This window comes from Cyprinus carpio, chromosome B15 (assembly GCF_018340385.1).
Source record: "Cyprinus carpio isolate SPL01 chromosome B15, ASM1834038v1, whole genome shotgun sequence".
Lineage (NCBI taxonomy): Eukaryota > Metazoa > Chordata > Actinopteri > Cypriniformes > Cyprinidae > Cyprinus > Cyprinus carpio.
Window position 1 is genome coordinate 19,492,641 of NC_056611.1, and position 23,571 is coordinate 19,516,211.

At 36.8% G+C, this 23,571-nt stretch overlaps 1 protein-coding gene across 3 annotated transcripts; it reads right to left on the reverse strand.

Moving 5' to 3' along the window:
• Positions 1-8,667: 8,667 nt before the first annotated feature.
• LOC109098794 (sodium-dependent serotonin transporter-like) lies at positions 8,668-23,188 on the reverse strand. 3 transcript variants are annotated; one of them, XM_042739666.1, is made up of 14 exons: positions 22,402-23,188; positions 16,544-17,122; positions 15,784-15,918; positions 15,242-15,464; positions 14,429-14,567; positions 14,203-14,337; positions 13,934-14,037; positions 13,266-13,393; positions 12,961-13,073; positions 11,954-12,085; positions 11,676-11,775; positions 11,029-11,129; positions 10,503-10,670; positions 8,668-9,984 (listed from the first exon to the last, which is right to left on the reverse strand). In XM_042739666.1, the coding sequence occupies exons 2-14, from the start codon at positions 16,920-16,922 to the stop codon at positions 9,901-9,903; spliced, it is 1,941 nt and encodes a 646-aa protein (XP_042595600.1). In that variant the 5' UTR covers positions 16,923-17,122; positions 22,402-23,188; the 3' UTR covers positions 8,668-9,900. The 3 variants fall into 3 exon arrangements, with proteins under 3 accessions (XP_042595600.1, XP_042595598.1, XP_042595599.1); XM_042739664.1 differs by lacking the exon at positions 22,402-23,188 and adding an exon at positions 19,121-19,433; XM_042739665.1 differs by lacking the exon at positions 22,402-23,188 and having other exon boundaries at positions 16,544-18,246.
• Between the last annotated feature and the right edge of the window lie 383 nt (positions 23,189-23,571).

Below are 23,571 nucleotides of genomic sequence, written 5' to 3' on the forward strand. Positions count from 1 at the left end.
AGAATGTGATAAAGAAGTGAGTGAGCAGCCAGTCATAAATCAATACAGCACAAAAAATGCACAGACACACAGTATCACGTTAAAGCCTGGGAGTTTTAAACAGTGTATAGAATTCCACAGGCAGACGGCAGCTGGTGAGAGCGCCCTGTCACCCATGTGTCATATGACTGCATATGTACGGAGGAGGGTGCTATTTCCAGGGCTTGATCATAAGTCTAGAGCTCATTGTTTTATCCAACAGCTTTCTTTATCCTTTTTAGAAATACTAGACTACTGCAAACCAATTCAGCCGAGATTTTCCTCCAAATATCAGCATCTCTGGTGGGGTGCATGTAGGAAAAATTAATCAAATCCTTTAAATTTTCTGGGTTACAGAAAACCCCCATCCGCTCTGAGCTCCATCCCCCGTTTTATCCCAGCAGATGTAACATGCTGATGTTTTAAAGAGCTCGTGGGAAAAATCCACAGCCTACAATCAATGCAGACTCATTCCGTCAGAGAAAACAAGCACTCAGCCGGAGATACAAAACATATTGATTAGCAATGAGACACCGCAATAAAGAGGAAAGAGAAAGAGGGGTACAAAATAAATTATTTTGTATTTTGTGGGTGTTTTGACATTGATAAATGGATTCATCTCACAACATTATTGCTTCCAGTGGTCGAATGTCTTATTGGTTATTTAACGCATCACTATTCCTCATATATCCTCCATACAGTTAAAATCACATACCATGAGGTTTTTTTGTTTAAAAAAACAACAACAACAAAAAAAGCCACAATATACGAGGAAACGGAGAGCCATTGTTTTCTGTGTCTCCATGTAAATATTGTTTTGCTGCATGGACACGTCTCACATTCTGTCTGTTATCACATGCATGACGCTGTCTGCATCTGTCAGTGACCGTATCTCTGTCTCTCTGCGGATTAGCAGGGAGTGCAGGGAAGATAAGATTGAGATTAGGGGACACTGACTACTGATTTTATGACAGACAGATAAACAGCAGTGTCTTTTAATTAAAGTTTGACTTTGAGAGCTTGCCTCGGTGACAGTTAAAGGGGGTTGGAGGGGTGGAACAAGAAAAACTGCTCTTTGAGGATTCACAGAATTGTAATGCTCTCTTTCACACAACAGAAATATATATTATGGTAAAAAAAGTGAAATCTAAATAAAACTGAACCACCTAAATGTGTTCAGATGCAGTGAACATACTGAGCAGCACTGAACACTCACTTTAACATTTTGTGATATCAGTCCAAATGGTGTAAAAATCCTGTTTAATCTCAGTTGAGAACTCTTCTATGTCAGAATGACCTAAGAAAAGCACAATAATCGCAGTGTCCATCATGTGAGAGCAAATAAAAGGTAGCAGCAGCAGCATTTATAGTTGCCTAAATGAAAACTAAATATGCAGCAGCACAGACTCTCGTCCTTTCCACAGAGCACTGGTCCATCTAATGGTTGTCTACTGGAATTGCAGCCTTTGTAGTTCCTGTGATACAGTTAGAGTGTAATAGACCAGTCAGGGTAGCGGGATATTTAATTTTTGACAGGAATGAAAATGAGGCTGTGATGGATAGAAGTACAGTGCATTCAATGGATTGCACTTGGATTGTAGCTGACAAAACGTCTTTCTGAGAAAGAAAAAAAGCTTTCAGTAAATGGAAACTCCATAAAACAGTTTGGAAAGTTGTGTAAATGTCCAGTAGCCCCTCACTGCAGTACGCAAGATCCATCCTGGAGGGGGAAGGTGTAGGGGCGGAGACAGGTTTAGGGATCAGGGGGCGGAGACAGGTTGGTTTAGGTAAATCTGGATCCAACCTCGCCCTCTGGATCTTGTGTTCTGCAGTAAGGACCATCTCAAAATTTCACAACCTACGGAATTTTTACACAGTTTGTGCCATTGCAAAGACATTACAGCCTCATTTTCATCCGCCTTAAATTCAATATGGCAACTAACCCGATTAAGGAGTAGGTACTGAGCTCATGTTCTTGGCTAAATTATTAAATCAACATGACAAAGTATACACATTTTAATTATATATTGTTTAATAGAAATGTGTAGCAATTGGAGAAAGTAAACACAGCTCTAGTTTAAAATGTTCTTTAGTGGTAGTTCAGTAGGGACACAATTAATTGGGTTCCCATAATTTTCTCGGCAATGAATTTCCATGGCTTTTCCAGTTATTCCTAATAAGTATTTTTAACATAATTTTAAAGAGATTGCTGGTGAGGATTTACATTTATATGACAGGTACACAAATTTAGAGATGTAAACCATGCATAATCATACGCCAACAAAATGCTTCCATGCAGAACAGAGACAATCACTTTAGAAATATCAACGACTTTTAACATTTTATTACATTTCCATTTCTTTGGAAACTGTGATTTGTTTGGAAGTCATTTTTCTACATGGGTAAAATGTTCTCATAGTGGGTCCAACACTGAGATCCATAAAGTTCAAGTGTTTCTATTAGCAGTCATGAAATTCTGTTAGCAGTCAGGGAGAGGTGTTCTTCACTCCTGCTTCTTCTCAAGCAGCGCGTTGTAGCTCCCGGTGGAGTGTAAACAACCCCCGCAAGGACGATAATCACGACGATGATCATCAAACTCAATCCCACCGTCAGACCTGTGGAGGCATTTACTCTTTAAATAGTTTAAGATGAGTTTGCACAATATCATTAAGTAAATATGCGTTCTTAGAACGTTGATTCTGGTTAGAACGCTAATGACAGGCGAGCAGTCACGAGGATGACAAATGACAGAAGAAGCGACTATACATCTTAGAGCGTCTGTGATAATGTTAAAACTTTTTTTCTGTTATTATGACGACAAAACACGGTGTCGGCTTTTGTTTACCTATATGTTGTTGTCCAATGACGCTCGCAAGTCGGTCCATGATTTTGCAGGAGATTTCATCATCCAGTTCGATGGACTGATGAGAAACTCTTGTCCTGAAGAAGACACGCGAAGTCCTTCCTGCTGGAAGTCACGTGATTGTTAAAGTTTCAAGAAAACGATCAGATTCAAGAAACGATCAAATCAAACAAAATTGCAAAATTGCAAGATGTGCATTTTATATTTATTTGTTATGTTTTTATTTTGTTACTTTTCTATATCTACGTGTCATTATTTCTGTAAAGCCTTCAGGACAAGTGCATTCATAGCCGATAGATGGCATCACTGTGTGAATTCTGAGTTTGATTGACTGTTCTTGCATAGAGAAACTCAACAGATGGATTTGAATTTATTGTCTTCGGCTCATAGTAAGCTAAAGAATCTTTTTGGTATTCGTATCCAACTGGAACGAGGAAGTGTGAGAAAATCTCCCTAAATTATCATCTAATTTCATTGTGAAGACTTTTTATAATGCAAGTTCTCCACTGTGATATCAGCTGCTGTCGGAGAAAATATATTTCACACGAAAGTCAGAGAGGATGCTTTCAATTTTATAAAGGCTAATTAGTTTAATTAACATGAGAAGGTAATGAAAAGTGATAATAGCATATGTGTTTGTGCCTATCAAACTAACTCCACCAGGTGGCGCCACTTCCTAGACGATGATTGTGAACAAGTAAACTATCGAAATGTTTATTCTAAAAAAAAGTATACAAGATATTATCTTAATCAGTTTATGTTCCAATGTATCCAGACTCATTTGCATGATAATATATGTTAACTTTTGACATCAGAGATACCACCATCACCCCCCTCCCACCTTTTACTTTGTAGTCTATGTGTCTTTACTGTCAAGGCTATAAAGAAGGTGGGTGGAAGTTAAAGTTTTGAGCCTTATGAAAACAATTATACTAACAGTGTATTGAGAATCAGGGAAAGGAGAATATGGAAAGGGTGTGTGTGTGTATTTGTTGAGATAAGAAGGCATTCTGTGTGCACAAAATGAGTTCATTAGGCAGTAGGCTGCAATGAAGAAACCCAGTTGCTTTTGATAAAGGGGCTGCAACTGGGTAGAAATGAAAGGTTTCATTTCCTGTCTTCGCAAGGCAACATATCACCCAGATCAGCAAGTGGCAGGGCAAAGCTAGGAGGCTGGGTGACAGACAGGAGAACAGTGGAAGAGGCGGAGTGAAATACCAGGATTCAAGGAGCTATTACAAACAGGTAGAGAAGAAAACATATTATATGCTGAACATGCATGATATGTTCACAGGTGGGGTTTGGTAACAGAAAATACTACACGTTTATATATAAACAAAACAAAAATAAAACATATAAAGTAGGCTATATGGATTGTAATGAGTTACAATGATTAAATCACACGTTTGAGATTAAATATGCATGATTAATTTTCAGTCCACTATATTGGATCTGATTTTTCTAATTAAACCTAGGCTACATGTTGCTCTGACATTCTTAGATCGTGTTTCTCATTTGCTGTTTGTTCGTCACACCTTTTTTAACCTCTTTGGCACAGGTTAGAACTGCCTGTGAAGTTTATGAGGTATGATGTGATCTCTCCATTACATTTTCCAAGGCAACATAGCTTTCATATTCTGCCAGCTTTTGTAAGGATCACTAAAATACAAAATAAAACAAGAACTTAACGTGTTTAGAATGCAATTATTAAAACCAGCATGATGTAGGCCTAACGTGTGAGTGCTGCCATTCGTTAAGACGGGTGTTGTAAATTTTTACTAAATGGTTACAGCACTTTGTCTTGAGTTGATCATTTTTGTGTGTATAGCTTCAGAGAAGTATGTAAATTTTACAGTGACTTTATAGGCGTCAGGTCGTTAAGACATTTTACGTCTGCTGTTGTTATGATTACTTTCTCAGTTAAATGCAATTTCTATTGCTGTTATGTCAAATTCCCACTGCAAAGGTGGCATAGAAGTGCTTCTGAAGTGGCATTTAAGTGTTTTCACACAGACTGTTTGATGCTGCTCAGAGGGGGCATAAATGCATTTACACAGTAATTACAACTGTATACTATTATACTAGAGGCCGAGGTGGGTTACAGCAGGCATAATTTAGTCTGGCTTTTATTCTCCCACATGAAAAAATACTATAGTAATTTATAGTAAATACTATAGTGTTTTTGAACCATACTATAGTAAAGTACTTTTTAAAAGAATTAATTTGTTGTGGTATAGTTGCTGTGGTAATATAACAACTATAGTTATAGAAACAAATTACTTTACCCAATAATGTACAATAAGTTTTTTACAGCTATAGGGAATATTTTACTACAATACACTACAATTTACTGTAGTAAAAACTAAACTTATCAGTTCACTATAGTTAATACTACAGTATGTGTTGTAAATACTATTATATATACTGTATAATACACTTTACTAAAAACACTACAGTATTTACTATAAATTACTATAGTATTTTGTCATGTATTACATCTTTAGACAGAATTTTGAGCAGGCACAGAGCAGCCTTAGCGTAACTGTGTAAACAGACCTATATTTCTGTATTTTTCTGTCTGTAAATGTGAATATAAATGTATAAATAAATAATACATTTACTTGCTGGTAAAACTTCATGCATAATCTCAGTTAAACATACCTTAAATTATTTTTTTTCTGAACCCCAACCCTTTTCATGTTGACTTCTTTTGAAGGTTCAAACCTTAATTACTGTTCCCTGCTTTTAAGTGACCTTTGTCAATAGTCTAAGTGAGATGGACAGTATACTACTGAGAAAGTAAACTTTCTTGAGCTAATATCAGTGTGAAGGGTCAAAATGATAGGCTTACAAAATCACCAAACATAAACAGTAAAGCAAAAATATGAGCAGAGTAGGCGTGTGAGAGCAGACGGGCAGATAAAGAGATGGTGTGATCGTGGCAGGGGAGAGAGGGAGATGTGACAGGGTGTTTAATATAGATCCTCCAGACTGATAAAACTGACAGGAGGTTCCCATCCCCAGAAGAGCAGGGACTCATAGGAAATTGCCAGAATGAAAAACAGAGAGAGAGAGAGAGAGAGAGACAGAGAGAGAAGGATTACGTGACTGACAACCCTCATTACTCTGTATTTTCTCTCTCTCTCTCTCTGTTTTTTTTTTTTTTTAGAATTCTCTAGAATTTGTTACTGAGCTTTAGAAGTATTCAGATATAGCTTCTGTCCAAAAATATGGTATATACATGGTATGGTTGTACAGCTTGATTATTGTTAACATTTTTGAGTAAAAAGGGACCTTGCATTGCAGTTCACATCGAGTGAAAACTGTAACTCAACACTGTATGTATCTGAGTTCAGCTTGTGTGAGAGCAGAGGAGTGTTTGTTCAGTCTCTGGGTTCAGAGGCCTAGCGTTTACATGCAATGCACTGTATAGATTAGTCCTTGATGACAGAAACTCAACATTACTGCTTGTCACAAGGCTCTTGTTGCAACACCAGAATTTGAGATGCACGTGACTCTCAATGTACCGAGAACAGAAATTTGAATCATATATTTTATTTATGCCCAGTATTGTTCAAGGTTCTCAATGCAATTTAATTTACCATTAATTTTATAAGTTATCATCATTGTAAAATCAGAGAATGTTTTCATTGTCAAATGCCTGAACTTATATATTAAGAGAATGTAATTTATAGTTTATCATTAATAAAACAAAAAGTTAAAATGGCTTTAGATCAATTTAATGTGTCCTTGCTGAAAAAAAATTGTTTTCTCTGAAAACAGTATATAAAAATATATCTCTGAAATATGTTTATAATGTATTATATATTTTAATATTAAACAAAGCATCTAATTACAATACAAATTATGCATATGATAATGATGATTATTATTATTATGAAAGACAACAATCCAAATGGACCCTTTTAACTTATCTGAACCCACATATGAGAAAGAAATATAATTTAAGACATAAATGCAGCTGGATTATTTCCAATGGTTCGATAATGTATCTGTAAAGCCAGAAAATCATCTTGTAGTTCACTATGTGGAAAGCCTCTCCTCTAGGGAAAAGAGTGAGGAGGAACATGACTGAGAGCTCATGTTAATACAATGAGGAGAAGCTCTGACTCCTCTGTGGACCAGTGTGTGTATATGTGTGCAATCTGCTCCTTAGAACATCTGTGAGCAAGACCTCATTTATCTACACTCAAACCCACCTGATAACAGACTCTCTGGGAGGAGTGTGCGATAAATGGGTTTTCTAAAGAAGGGAGAAAGGGAATACACATGAATTAGCTCAAGGGAGAGTGTTCAACTGTAATCAGATTCAGTCAAAAAAAATGTATGTGAGTAATTGTTTTTATATGTTATGCTTAGTCATAATTATCATATAAATGTGTGGGTTGGGTAATATTTTTTATGATTTTGAAAGGTGTCATACTCACCAGGGCTGCATTTATTTGAGCAAAAATACAGTGAAAACAGTAATATTGTGAAAATATCATTACAATTTAAATTAAGTGTTTTCCATTTTAATATATTTTAACATGTAATTTATTCCTGTGATGGCAAAGCTGCATTTTCAGCATCAGTCTTTAGTGTCACATGCTCCATTAGAAATCATTTTGATTTCATGCTGAAGAAACATTTCTTCCTATTATTGGATCTGTGCTACTTAATACAGGTTTGTAAAAAAAAAAAAAAAAAAAAAAAAAAAAAAAAAAAAAAATAGTTATTTTTTTTCAGGACTCTTTGCTGAACAAAGTTAATTTAAATGCATCCTTGCTTAAAAAAATCTGAATAGTTAATTTCTGAATAGTGTATATTAATGTTTTATTGAACTTAAATATTTAATTTAATCACTTTGAAAGTTAAAATAGCCCACTGAATCATCCAGGAATATCAGTCAGACAGATCCCTATTTTGTAGCATAAACACAATAAAGACACACATCCATTATTATTACATATACCTTTATTTTATCTCTAATAATTCATATATGTATTTGTCCTATACATATTTTCTCTTAACAGTCTTGCAGACATACATAGATCAAATTTAGACTTTATAAAGTACAATAGATTTTCAATACTTTGATAGACAGAATAGTAAATTCTGCTGAGAAAGAAGAGGAAAGGTCAGAACTGGACTGAAGCGCACACACACACACTCACACACACACACACACACACACACACACACACAGATGCACAATATAGACTCACGTCTACCGCATGCACACACACACACACACATACACACTGAGTGAACTGACCATGGCTTATTACTTCTCTACCTCAATGTACAGCTCACACATGTCAGTTCGACAGAGAAATCGACGTCCTCACATTTGCCCACTCCACGAATTCAACGAGTCAGCACAGAACGCCAGACCACAAGAACAGCAAGACTCACAAAGTACACATGCACATACTTAGATGTCCAGTCACACCTTTTTTTTCATGAAAAAAGTCTTGAGGATCAAGGCTGAAGCATTTGTAACAAGCACATTAGTATTTGGTTTCTGCTACTTAGTGTAACTCACATAAAGAAATATGTAAAAATAAATGCCAAAGCCCCCGTTGACATTGAGGAACATGCTAGTCGTCGATCAATATTGTTTTTTTAGACTATTAGACTTTTACTTAGTCCTGAATATTTGGTCCCATTCTTGTAAATGCTACATGTAAATGGTAACTGGGTAGGAATAAATGGAGTTGCAGCTTGATGTAAATGAGGAAAGTGTTATTGGTATGTAATTATATATATGTATATATATTAAATACACATATGCCTAACAATTGGTACATATCTTCCAAAAGTAGGCTGAACACTTAATATCTGTTACGTAATATCTGTAGTCAAAGACACACACATACACACATATCCACTCACACACACATACACACCTGTGCAAAAAACATAAAAAAATTTGGGCCCTTGCTTGTCTCATAAAAAAACATTCTGTTACAGTCCTACTTTTACCCTTTCCACATCTGAAATGTAAAATAAAAAATTAAGAATTTAAAAAAAGAAAGAAAATAAGAAAATATATTCACAATTAGTGATGGATTCAGTCCCTAAACCAAAAACAGCTTTTTTGAAGTCATACGTACAAATTTCTATAATAACAATAAACAAACAAAATCATTTTTGGCCATATATAAATGAGTGTACATGTAAAATATACCTGACATTGGTCACAAAACCACAATATAACAATCTTTATGTATTTAGTTACTATTTTAGGAAAAAGAAATATTGCAGAAAAGCAATCTATAGAAATTTTCTATATCTATAGATATAAATCTATAGATTTTCATAAAGTAAACTGAACCACTTCTGCGTCCATTCCAGTTCTTCACTTAACAGATATTCAAAAGTTTGGAGTTGGTGAGATTTTTTAATGTTACATGATCCTTCAGATATCAATCTAATATGCTGATTTGCTGCTCAAGAAACATTTCTTATTATCAATGTTGAAAACTGTTGTGTAAACAGTGATTTTTTTTCAGGATTCTTTGATGAATATAAGGTTCAAAACAACAGCATTTATATGAAATAATATTTTGTAAACAATGTTAAGTTCTTAACTGTCACCTTTGTTAGTTAATGTATCCTCGCTGACTAAAAGTAGTAATTTCTTTAAAAAAAAAAAAATCTTACTGACCCCAAACTTTTCAACATTAGTATACATGAGCCATATATATATATATTTAAACACTGGAGATCTAAAATTAACATGGAGATCTAAAATTAACAACGGAAGGACAAAACACAAACTCAAGAACTTGCTACGGCAGTCAGTAACTCATATGAGCGCTGACAGTGGTCACACATGGACGGCTAGAATAAGAATAAAACAATGGCTGTATTCGGAGGCCTGGCCTCACCGTCACACAATACAGGTAGCAGACTCCTCTGGGGTGAGGTGTGAAGGGAGGTCAGCCGAGGCCCTTACAGGAGACACGGGTCCCCTGCGTTTGTGCTACATGTCCAGCAGAAGGGGAAATGTATCACACGGCGTTGGTGATGACAATTGTATCTCTCTGAGGGCCGCTGGACCCCGGAGCCTCAGGGGTAATGCTCTTTAGCAGACGCTACAGGGGTAAGCAGTGAGAGTGGTGGAAACTGTGAAAACATTTAAGCTACAGGAGGGTGTTATGGCACAGCTCAACTACAAAGAAATATCTTGGAGATTAACTCTTGTCAGTTAAATACTGAACAGATGTGGGCTAAAACTCTCCTCTATGAGGTACATAATTACTCACCCCAAACCTGACATGCTAAAGCCACTGGTTGTTGCATTACAGAATCAACAAAGGTTAACCTTGTGTCATATTTTATCATCTGTCAAACAAACATCCTGTGACTAAAGCACACACACTCATGGATGTATACAGTGACTGACAGCCATGTGCCTCGACGCCCTTTGATGTCTATCTTCACGTCTCAAACAGAGAAAATATACAATGTTATCAAGCTGATACGTTGCAGCATAATTGCATTTGTGCTGCTGTAATGTGCTTAGGTGTTGTTATTATATCTGGCTCACTTATTAGACCTGACAAGATACAGTAATGTATGTGTTTTGATGTTTTCATCTGTCTAGGCTCACCTGTTTGAAGGTCCCTTTGGTGGTGACTAGATGGTAGACCATGTAAGAAGGCACACAGATGAAGGAGGAGACTCCAATACAGTAGCCGAGAACTGTGGTCCAGAAAGGGTACAGGTAGTCAAACAGCCTCACTTCGGGAGGGAATGCCAGGAAACTCCCAATAATGAACTGCAGACATGAAACAATGAGAAAAATAATGGCATGAAAGAGAAATTCAAGGGATAGTTAAGCCACAATTAAAATGCTGTCATTATTTACACAATCTCATGTTGTTCCAAACCTGTTCTTTTGTGTTCCTCAAAAGAAAGTCATACATGAAAAAATTATAACAGAATTTTCATTTTTGGGCCAATTGTCCCTTTGCATGTAAATGCACTTTCTGAACTGGGTTTCTGTAACTCAGACAGCATAGCATATCAAATCATGGGTATGAAGGGAATGCATGAACTGATAAAACATAGTTTGAATGCAATGTAAGTTGATTTGGTAAGTCGCCAAATGCATAAATGTAATGTAATAGACTGACCAATAGGAAGCAGGGACAGATGGCTACCCAGCAGACCCTCCAAAACACACCAGGAGCAAAGCCAAGCATCAGCTGCACGTCGTTGCAGAAACGTGTCGTCCCTGCACGTATTTTACAAACAGACTTAGTGCACATCGCCTGAAGCAGCATATCGGATTACGAAACTATTGAGGTACATGATAAAATCTTGGGACTTATAGACAGTAGTTGAATATGAAAGAACATATGGACAACAGCAGAGTATAAAGTGACAGAAGTAGCTAAACAGTTTTATTCTTCGACATTATGACTTCTCTCCCTGCAGTAGTGACTAAAAATGACATTTTCAAAGACTCTCAGGAATTAGCCTAAAGGGTGCAAAGTCCAAAATAAAAAAAATATAAATGCTAGGAAGATCAACAGTAATGTTTAATGTTTTTATTTTGAAGTTTTGTGGGAGTTGAGGAACAAAAACTGACATATCAAAAGCATACATTTTCCGGCTCCAGCACAAAAGCCTTGAAGGGACCATCTTGTCTAGACAATTCATTACGAAATTACATAGGAGTTTGTTTGCTTCATCAAACCAGCATGGTTTCAGACCAGCAGCACAGACAAAACTAATTAAAGTTATATTTTGAATGATTAAGCTGCAATCCAATACATACCATAGAACCAGGAAACAGCAATGACCTCGAGGAAGACCACGGTGATAACAGCAGGGCCTGTGGCATACTCCTCAAATAGTTTAACAACAAACGCACCTCCCTACAAACACATTGCCTCAGTATTAAAAGGAATAATTAATGTGCACACTTTGGAAAATGGCATGTTATATTTTTAAATTCCAAATTTGGTCTCTGGACAGTATTTAAAGCCTATTAGAACTGAAGGAAAATCCCCCAAAGCAAAACTACATTTTTGTTAGCTGTGCTGTTCGACTTACGTAGGTAAGAGTGGAGAGGGCGCCCAAATAACAGACGCACACTAGGCCGAGCACAAACCATTCTCTCCTCCTGGCCAACAGGTGGGGGAACTCGTCCAACATGGCTGTAATTACCCCTTCCAGACCTGCAAACTGTAGTGCGCAAACACACACAAGAGAGGCATGGGATGATAGAAAAGTAGGTCAGGGACCCATTGAACTTCAAATAATGCTCCTTAAGGTAAATACATGCAGCACTCAGTGGATTTTGACATTATAATCAAACAGAAATAGACTACATATAGAGTTATATCATTAGCAGACTGAATTAAGCCATTCCTGACATGACTTCCCTAGTAAAAAATAAACATACTACAATGTATTTGAAATACTTTTATTTCATGCTAGTATACTACAAATACATTTACATATTTATGTACTTCATAAAAATAACCCTGCAATTGTACTTTTGGTATACTTAAAGTCTGCTAAATTGGAAAAACTTATTATGTAATTAATGCAGTTTAATGTGGAAGTAGTGCTGAAGTCCAACTAAAGATATACTTAAGTATATTTGATTGTGCTAAAGTAAAACTACTGCAAGTATACTTTAGGTACACTTTCAATATCTTGCATTTATAGACAATATATCAAAGATCATGCAATTATAAATAGTGACATTAAAACACATATTAGGCTTAATATTATGTAGTATGTATTGTGCACAAGTAGTACTCCAAATAAAGTTTAATTAAAATTTGTATATCAGTAAGTCCCGAGCGATATGTCAAACTATGCTTAGTATGAAATAAATGCATTTTAAATGTGTACTTTTTTACTAGGGTTGATTGTGTGTGGGGTCAACATAGGGACAGGAATGGGTTGCTAAAAACCTAATGTAATGAAACATTGTTGACAATACATTTGACTAAATTCAGAAACAATAAGCTGAGTAAACAGAGGGAAAAATCTAATTCATTAAGAGAGAACTGATTGGCTAGTATTTCAAGAAAGCAAGAAAGACTGACCGTGCTATCCAGCCCCAGCATAATTATCATGAGGAAGAATATGATGGCGAAGAACGTAGCAGCCGGCATATTGGCAATAGCCTCAGCATAGATGATGAAGAGCAGACTGGGACCTTAGAACACATCCATTCAATTAGAACAGGTAAATCAAATGTCATTTAAGTGTAAAGAGCCATATCTCACTGTAGTTTTAATGCAATGATTTGCAATTGATATCAACTGATATTCAAAATTCTTAATTGAATGGAAATGGTGCCATAAAGCAAGGATAAAGAAATTAGGTAGAAATGAAATGCGGTGTTTACCAGCATCTTTAGCTACAGTCTCCACACGTTGTTGGCGCATCTCTGCCATGTAGCCCAGCACAGTGAAGATCACAAAGCCTGACAGGAAACTGGTCAAACAGTTCACTGAGCTTGTGATTAATGCATCTCTGCAATTCAAAGAGAGATATAAAGATTTGAGCGAAAAGAAAAATGGTAAAAAGATAAATAGCTTTAACAGGGAGTGACAGAGAAAAGGGATAATAAAAAATAAAAACTAGATTTTTAGAAAGTTGGCGATTACGAAAAAGTGTTGTTGGTGATTTCAGACATTGCATGGTTCCTAGGTGGTTTCGTACAGCACCAGTCTCTATCATATTCAAGTTCTCAGATAAGTCAAGATCATTTTTTTTCCACACTTGTTTTTTCATAAATAAAGTTGCTTAGAGAAGTAATAGCACTCCTTTCCTCAACAAATCAAATGATTCATGGTATCATTTTGGCTATGGCCTGAACAATGCTGGAAGAGTTATGTGCCAAAGTGTAATACTTGGGATTAGGCCAACGTCAAACCTTCATAGAAACGCATGCAAAAAGATGCAGGGAATAAACTGTGACTAAAGTTCACATTTCATGCTCAAGTTTGTGATAACAGAACCTTAGTGCAGATAATAGAAAATGACAGCAGTATAAATGTGAGCCAGGTGTACTTGTAGCAGTTGTTATGAAAGGGATTGTAGCTGGCAAAGGCCAGGAGAACACCAAAGCCTGGACCCAGAGAGAAGAAGATCTGTGCAGCTGCATCAAGCCAAACCTGAAAAAACACAGATGGAGTGATTTGTCTGTAAAGATTTCCATTCATCCATATCATACCTGACAGATGGCAGGAAATATGTATTATAGGGGGAAGAGGGACAGCAACCAACATGTATTGTGCAATATCTTAGTATTCAGAATGGTTGATTTAGTTGCCACTCACTGTAGTGGTTAAAAGTTTGCCCCAGTCAGGTTTCAGGTAGAAGACCACTCCTCTCCATGCTCCCGGCAGGGTGGCCCCTCTTATCAACAGGATCAGCAGCACCAGGTACGGAAAGGTAGCCGTCACCCACACTACCTGCCAGAGAGAGTCATGAAGAAGCTGCTAATAAACAGTTTTATTTCAAAGTTGGCAGTTCTTTTTCATTGAGGTTTCCTGTATATTTTACCTTGCCAGAGGTCTTGACCCCTTTCCAGATGCTGAAGTACACAACAGTGAAGATGAACAACAGACAGAGGGCTAGTTGCCAGCTCACCCAGCCCAACTGATGAAGACCAGGGGACAGATGAACCTGCAGGACCTGCCGTCTAAGGACATGAGAGAAGTTGGTTGACAATTCATAAAGACAAACATAAAGACCTATAGAAGCTACTACTGGGAGATAAAGGTGTCACAGAATAGTAAAAAAGGGTAACACTTTAGTATAGGGATCATTTATCACTGTTAACTAGTTGCTTATTAGCATGCTCATTATTAACACACTGGATGTTTATCGGTAATTATAAAGCACGTATTCTGCATGACTATATTCTGCATCCCTAATCCTAGCCAATACTTACACTTAACAACTACCTTACTAACTATTAATAAGCAGCAAATTAAGAGTTTAAGGCAAAAGTCATAGTTAATGGTTTGTTAATAGCGAGAACGTGCCCCCCCAGAAAAAGTGTGACCAAAAAAAGCTAAGGGAGTAGGAAAGGACTGATTAGTGCAGGACAGTTAGATAAGAACAAGGAGCAACATTTATATGGAAAACAGGAAATCCCGGCAGCACAAAAAAGCAGGAGCAATCAACTAAATGAAGCCTCTAAATCTCTCCTAAACCAGCGGATACACAGACCCAGTACCCCCTGCATCTTTCGAGAGAGAGTAACACATTCTCTCTAAATCCCGATAGTTCAAGAAGCCTAGTGAAGGCAAAGTTCTTAGCTCTACCCCTTTTAACCTGGACTTGCACTTACACACACTTACATGCACTTACATATAGAACTCTTCAGCCGGAGAGATGGAGTTGTCGGTCCAGGAGACATTTAAGTCAGTGGACAGGTACTGGGTGCAGTTGGGAGTGTTCCACTGGTTGGTGCAGGTGGTCCAGGGCAGCGTGGCACGAAAGGAGGACAGGAGGTAGTAGAGAGCCCAGGCCATTATGGTATTGTAGTAGAAGGCAATGTAGAGTGCAATGATGCAGATAGCAAAGCCTATACCTGCAAAAGAACATGATCATGCAAATTTTTCTAGCACCTTCCACTTTGGGGATCAGTGGTTGACATTTAGGACAAAGTTGCATTTACATAAAATCAAGTTTCTTAAGCAACTGGCATTTTACCAGGTAAATGTGACAATTTCCATAACAGAGTCTTGGTTATCAACAAAGAGAGAGTGGAATCGGTAAGAAGTTTAGAGGAAGGTCAAGGGAGAGTGTACTGTCAGCACAGCACATGTCAGTCTGTCGTTATCTGTCTGACCCTTAACCCGGGTTCTTGGTCTCAGAAGTCTGAGCTTTGTGAAGCAGACCAGTCTTACCCTTGAAGATGGGGCAGATGTGTTTCCAGATGGAGATACACCCGCTGCGGTGAAACTGGCCCAGAGCCAGTTCCATGTAAAACAGTGGCACGCCACCAAACACAGCCATCAGCAGGTACGGCAGAAGAAAGGCACCTAATTTAAACACAAGGATTTAGACAGGAAGTGCAATTGAACTTCACGGTTCCATTGCAGTGGTCTTTACACATCCTGAAAGCACTATTGTACTTACAGAAAAGACGCTAAACATACACAAAAGTTCCTGTTCAGACAAGCCCCCGGGTTCCTGATTAAAGCTTTATACATGAGCTTTTGACGTGAATGCTAGATAGCTGTTGATTGAGCAGCAGCGAGCCAGATTATTCAACAATATGAGCAAGTCCCACCCATGAGAACCACAATTAATGGTGTTGGTTGCGGAGAGTGTCTCCCTGCCCGCTCTATCTCTCATGCACTCCCTTTGCATGGTGAAACAGGAAATTACAAAGATTTTATTACTGGAAATTCAATGAAAGGAGACTAAAGCCTGTTTGTACTGACGAGGCGAGCTGGATCGCACAAAGAAAGGAGACAACAACAGAATTCCCCATTGTCCGTTAGTTCTTTTTAAGCAAACATCACTTAGTTGATCTCGTCTCAAAGACAGAAATCTTTCTTTTAATGGGATGCTATACAATATTTGTTTAAGTGCATCACACTTATCCATCTCAGAGTTGCCTGCAGCCTTAGTATCACTATTGCCCCACACATGTGACCTTACCCCCTCCGTTCTGGTAGCAGATGTAGGGAAAGCGCCACACATTGCCCAGGTCCACTGCATACCCGATCACTGACAGCAAGAAGTCCATCTTTTTGCTCCAGGTCTCCCTAGGTGGATCCAAGCTGGTCTGCTGGACCACCAGAGTCCTGAATGTTCCAGGGGTGCTGCCCCTGTCCGTCCCAGCACCCGCACCATCCCTGGGGCTTTGTGGGGATGTGCTGGGATAACCGTTGGAGACCTGCCCAGGTCCGGAGCAGGTTTTCTGACCCTTCTCCGCAATGCTGTCCGCAACAAGCCTTCCGTTTTCTTGTGACTCCTGTTCCTTCTCATGCTCTCCCCCATCCTCTCGATTCATCATCTCTGGTTGTTTCATCTCCATGGTGAGGACTGGTGTTAGGGTTGAGACGGTGGTCCTCTAGCACTGGCTGATATCGCGCCCATGAGGGGATAGAGAGCCTGGAGAAGAAGGGCCGGGTTTGGAATGGAGCTGGCTGGGATGGAGAGAGCAAGGAGAGTGTGACCGGGCCTTAACCTGTGCGTTTTAACAAACTCAGGTGGGAAAACACCGCTCAAGCACAGCTGCAGAACAAAGAGAGGGGAATTTCAGATGGCGCTGGAGGGAATTTAGCATGGATTTACCCCTGTCATTCTTATACAAAGTGTTCTTAAAAAATGACACATCATCTTTGTCAGAAAAACCATATGTTGTTTTGAAAGATATCTGTAGATTTTCATTAAATATGCCCTTACAACATGGGGTTAAAGCTGTAAAACGCTAAGTGAACTCTGTACATGCCACAGCAACATTAAGCCTTCAGGAGCTGCCAAGACAGTTATTTAATCTCATTTTCCTTGAAACTGTTGTTACTTAACTTACAATAAGAATGTACCCTATGTTACACACAGATGCATTAGATTACAAAACATACACTTAACACAACCTTTTCCCTAATTTAAACAGATCTTATATACATTTATGGTACACTTACATTTAACAGTGGGAGTTAAGTAATTCCAAATATTACGACATGTTAAACAAACGCATGTAAGACATGAAAGACTTTGTGCAACTATTTTATTTTTATTTCAGGAGAGAAATGAAGGATCAAACAGGTTTAACACTTGTTGATTGATAAACATTACCAATAATTTATTAAACTGTGTTTTAAAGTTTACTTCAGCATTCAAAATTAGCTGGAGGGTAAAATTCAGTCTTACATTCTGCCTAGCATTCTGTGAAACCTGTTTGTAATTACTAGTTGAAATTGATGGGCAATGATGCAGGTGGGTAAGAAGTTATTAAACAACTACTATTCATCACAACTTAATGATCATAATAATGTCAGGAATAACTGAGAGTGAAATACACATTTTTTCCCTGCTTGCCTTTTCCTCATACTAAAACAGTTAACGCATTTCATTTAGTTTCCATCAGGGGATTTTTTACAGCCAAAAATGTTTATTATTTATTCAAAGTGAATCATTTGTTCCTTTAAAACACCTTTATAAAAAGTAAAAAACTATTAATGATTTTATGATGGCTATGGAGAAGGTGGAAAGCGTTCCGCACTATTAAAATTAGACAAAAAGCGAAATGTTAAAATGTTTGCACATATCCAGCATGGCAAATTATCAATACAATTAATTTGTATGTAAAAGTTGATTGGTCAAACATGACTCAAAAATTACGCGCACACACATTTTATGGGGAATGACTGAAAAAGTTAATTTAAAAAATAAGGACAAGCACAATATTATCAATCATTTGTAAATGTTAACAAAAAATGTAAATGTTTTACAGCTGCCACCACATATCCTTCTCATCCAAGCGTCACAAGAAGACAAGATAAAAGACATTGAATTACAAGTTTTATCTAAGATATTTTTCTGGTCAAAGATTATCTGATTGGCAAACTGCCTGAATTTTATTATTTACAGCCCTATCTCTTTCTACTTTCTGTCCGTTTTTCTTAGCACACACTAAATCAACCCACAAATCTTCTTTCTTTCACACACACTAAATCAACTCTCTTAATACTGAGCATCTTGGATACCTCAGCCGAATTTTTGTTCATAATCACAGATAATAGCGAGGTCAAGATCAGTGCAGCTGTGTTTGTTGAGTTTGTTCGGTGACCGGGATCTCATGCCAAATGTGTTTATCTATTTCTCCACTATCTTCATTATTACACATCTGACATACACATAAATGCCAAATGAAATAAAGTTAATATGAACAGTTTTATAACCAATAGATTTTGAGATAAAACACTTCCAGTTCCATTACAGCATCATTAGACTCATTAAAATGAGCTGCCAGAGTTCAGGGTTCTCAAAAACCTCCACTACAGCAGAACTAGACTTCCACATTATAACGAACTGAAAATATCTGTTAAAGTACAACTTTAACAACATAAAACTGTTGACAAAGACTCAGTGGCATACACAGAAACATCAAAATGCCTCCTGTTACACATGCAGGCGCGAGTACAGACACACACAAGCAAAGACTTGTAACCCAAACTCGCTTCATTATCACACACAGAGCCACAAACACCATGCACAGTGCAACCCTACCGTGCTGCGGTTGAGCAGTTCTGTGGGGGTCTGTGTTAGGGTGGTGACCAACACCGTCCCTGGGAGCCTGGCGCTCAAGACACACCCCCTTCACCCCTGCTCGCTCTCTTTCTCTCTCTCACTCAGTCTTCCTCTACTTTTTCTTTTACCAAAGATTGTTTAACTTGCTTTGTGGTAGTCACCCTAAGGCACTTCACATGAAGTCACATAGAATTAAGCTCAATGATATAATTATGACCCCTGCTACCAAACATCTGTTCATGGAAAACACAGGAGGCATGAATGGAGAGTGCAAGCCCTTGTTTAAAGCACATCCACATACTATTTATTTGTGTCAAAGGAGGCCTGACCTACATTCACAAAATCCCACTAAGATATTCGCCTTACCCATAGGATCTTAAATTGAAATCAGGTTTAAGAGTAACTGCCTTAGTTTAAAAGAATCGCTGATATCCTTATAGACATGCTAGTCAAAAGGCTGGACACACTTATGACTCTTTAATATCAATACTTTTTTATTACACACTTATGATTAATGTAATACGTAAATGTTTAATATATATATATATATATATATATATATATATATATATATATATAAAAACACAAAATTACAAACAAATCAGATGTATTGAATGGATTTCTACTTTAAACACTTGTTGCCTATCCTTAATTATCCAGGCCAATTTTCTCTCTATATATAGTTTGTAATTTATAAATGTGTGTGATAAATATGTAAACAACTAGCTTAATAATTACAAAACTTTTTTCAAGCATATAAGCAATTTCAAGCATATAAGCATGACTTCAGCTATCAAAATGTTTTTTTAAATTATGAGAAATCATAGACATTTATCCTTAATTAACCAGTCTAACTCACACACTCTTAATTATTTTATTATTATATCATATATATGCATTTTTACATTTATAAATATGTGTGTGTGTGTGTGTGTGTGTGTGTGTGTGTGTGTGTGTGTGTGTGTGTGTGTGTGTGTGAAAAATATGTAAACTAATACCTGATTACAAAACTAATTTCAAGCATAAAAGCATGACTTCAGATCAAAAATGTTTTTAAGATGATAAGATATCACAAAAATCAAGTAAAGTGTGTCCAGAATTTTGACTGGTAATGTATATTCTCAATTAGGTGCAAACAATGATGTTGTTTGGGAGGCTCACTGTAAAAATAGATTAAAAACAGTTAAAATATAGGCCCCTTGTTTGTCAATTCATCTTCTAAGTGCCATGGCGAATAAGTGAATTACGCACACAGTTGAGTCCCTAATTGTAAACAAGATTTTAGAGATAAATATGAACAACATGATTTCCACATGGACTTTTAAGCTGTACATAATGTAACAACGTAAACAATAAGGGTTAAATCAACAGGAAAAGATAAATACATTACCCTTCTATTCTTCGGAGTGATCTGCGATCCAGAAATAACACAGCTTTAAGATTAATGATGGACACAAAACCTTTTACTATTTGAAAATTAAATGCCATAAACTACAACACAACTGACACTCATTGGATTTGAACGATTCAAATACTGCAAGTTGTCTATTTCTAAACATAGCATTAGAGATTATTGAAATGCCTTTGTTTACTTGAATAAAAGCCATCACCTTAGGGCAAACATACAAACAACCACACAAACACATACACACACACACACACACACACACACACACAAAACAAATAATGTAAGATAATAACCAAGATTTGCATTTTGTAACAGAGAAAGTAGGTCATAGAAAGTCGTACTAAAGTGCAATACTGCTATACAGTTTGCAACCCACTTGTGGGGTCAACTATTTTGATAATAATTATTATTTTTTAAGGAATTCTAACCATTTGCCATTAAACCATTAAATTAAACTAAAGGTGATTTTTGAGGGGTCAAGATGTGCCTTGTCCAGTGTAAATTGTAATTAGGTGTTATTAACAAAAAAAGTTATTTTAACATATTAACATATATTATAACAAAGTGGTATGTGATATCATCTGAAATAAACTGGTCCTAAGGTGTTTTTTAGACATTTATTAAGTATATACAGCTTTCCTAGTAGAGTAACTAAAAGTGTTCTTTATTACATTAACTATGAACTATGAAATTGTACAAATAGGCTACTTTTGATAAAATTTACAGGCCTATTTTTATTAGGCCTATAGGCTATGTATTAGAGAGAGGGGATAGTTTTATTAATTCACCACCTTTTTATGCAATGTTTTGTTTTAAAAGTATGTGCTAATCTTTTTCTTAAAAGTATAACGTCAACGGATGTTGCTATCACGCGCATATCTAAATACTTCAGTGTCATAATCTGAGCAGAAAGCAAGACGGCTGGCAGCTTTGCTAATCTCTGACATATTGTTGTGAGTATTCCAGTCTCCGTTTAGACAATTTGGGGTTAGAAGACGGGACAGAAGGATTAGAAGGAGAGCTGGCAATGTGATGAAGGCACAAACGGACCGAAGGAGACGGGACGTTTAATCTGTTTAATGACCCTCACAAGAGTACACGAAGAACCGCCTCAGGAGAACAACATCAAAGATCCTTCATCTTATTATTATTATTTTTACCTCCTTTAAACATTGTTCAAGTGTTTTCCAATTTATTCCACCTATCCTTATTAATTCGCTGTTAAAGCTGTTCTTTTTTCTACCGCTGAGTTCCTATCTTTTTATTGAGAAGGATGTTCTGGACATGTTTTAGGCAGAAACAGCGCCCTCTACGGAGCAGAGAGGAACTGCAACCACACTATCCAAGCCGCTTCTACAGGTACAAATTATACCTTTACATATGAAAGGCAGATATATGATGTGGTAATCCATAACCTTGAAAATAAAACTAACTAAAACAGTTTTAAAATATTTGCTTATAGCGTACCTAAAGAGAAAGATGGAGAAAGTGTGACCTACCATACAGATGTCAAGTTGAGTTCTGCAGTTTTTTTGCAACGTCCCTCAGGTGACAATACAAATATTTTTTTCCCACCTTTTACACGCAAACACTCACACACTGTTAAGCATACACAACTAATGTAAAGCATCAATATCATTTGCTGAGGATCCATTACATCCAGTTTTTCTTGCCCATCTGAAGGTTCTTGCCAAATATTGTCTCAAACATCAAAGAGAGGCTGACTTTGTTCATTTTACAGCTAGATGTAATATATGCTACAACCCTGTTTTAAATCCACAAAGCCAAACACATATAAGGTCCCGCAAACATTCACATTCGGTGGCTCTGAAAGACATACAATTATACTTACAGTTTGGAGAATGGCAAGTCTTTCCAATCTGTCTGGGCTAGTAGGTTAATCCGCAATTTCCAATGAACTGAAAGTCAGGACGGAAACAGAGGGATTGGGTGAAGGTATCTCAACTAGGCGAAACAGATTTTAAAGGAGGGAAATAAGAAGCTTAGATTGTGTCTGACAAATGCACTCCCCTTTAACTTTCTTGCAAACCAGTGGCAGATCAGGATGTGAAAGAATTAAGGGCACAAACATTCAGTCAAGAGTCCCATTTCAGCAGTCAACTAAAGAGTTCTTGGAATCACACTCTGTTGGGATGAGGACTTGAAGGCATAATTGTTTCATGGAATGGCCAACAAAAAGGTACCGTTCCTATGAGGTCTTTAAAAGCAGTCTTTGCAAAGTTCAGAAAGGTACTGTCTGTACATTTTAGTGGAAAGATTGTGTTAAATCCATGCAAAATAGTCTGATAATATCATTTTATGTTGTTGGAAGGTGCTCGGTTTAAGTCTTTAGGGGTAGTTTGCCATATGGAAGCATTTACTGAAAAATCTCAAGGACTGAAACTGATTTGGCAGAACAAAAATAATACATTTAAGAAGTAAATTAATTCAGATTTCATTGAATCAGATTTCCAATTCAGTGAGTCATCCGCTGTGTGAACAGCCAAATCTGGTAAGCAGCCAAAAAATGTGCATGTCTTTAGTTTCCTCAACTGACCTTTTCAGTCTTTTGTAGTAACTAAGAATTTAGTTTTTACAATTTTTGAAATGTCTATATTAAGGGGCTTCTAAGAAAAAAAAAGTCTTGCTCTGAAAAACTAAAACAAACACTAAATGAAACATTGGAAAACTATTGGGAACATTTTCATGACCAAAACAAGACTATTATAAATATGACCATGAATAATAATAATAATTATTATTTTTGTATTTTATATATTACAACATTTTTAACCTCAGTTATTACCATTAAAAATCAAAATGCCACTAGACCGTGATAACACTGTCCAGCCATGAGAAAACGGATCCTGTAAAACTTATTGAAATGATCAGTTAATGTGTTAACTTAAGAAGCCCTAAATAATATTAAATAATAATTTAATAAATAAATAATATTTTGCTTATAGAATTTTTAATTGATTTTAAATTGATCAAAAACTAAAATAAAATGAAAAGGACATTA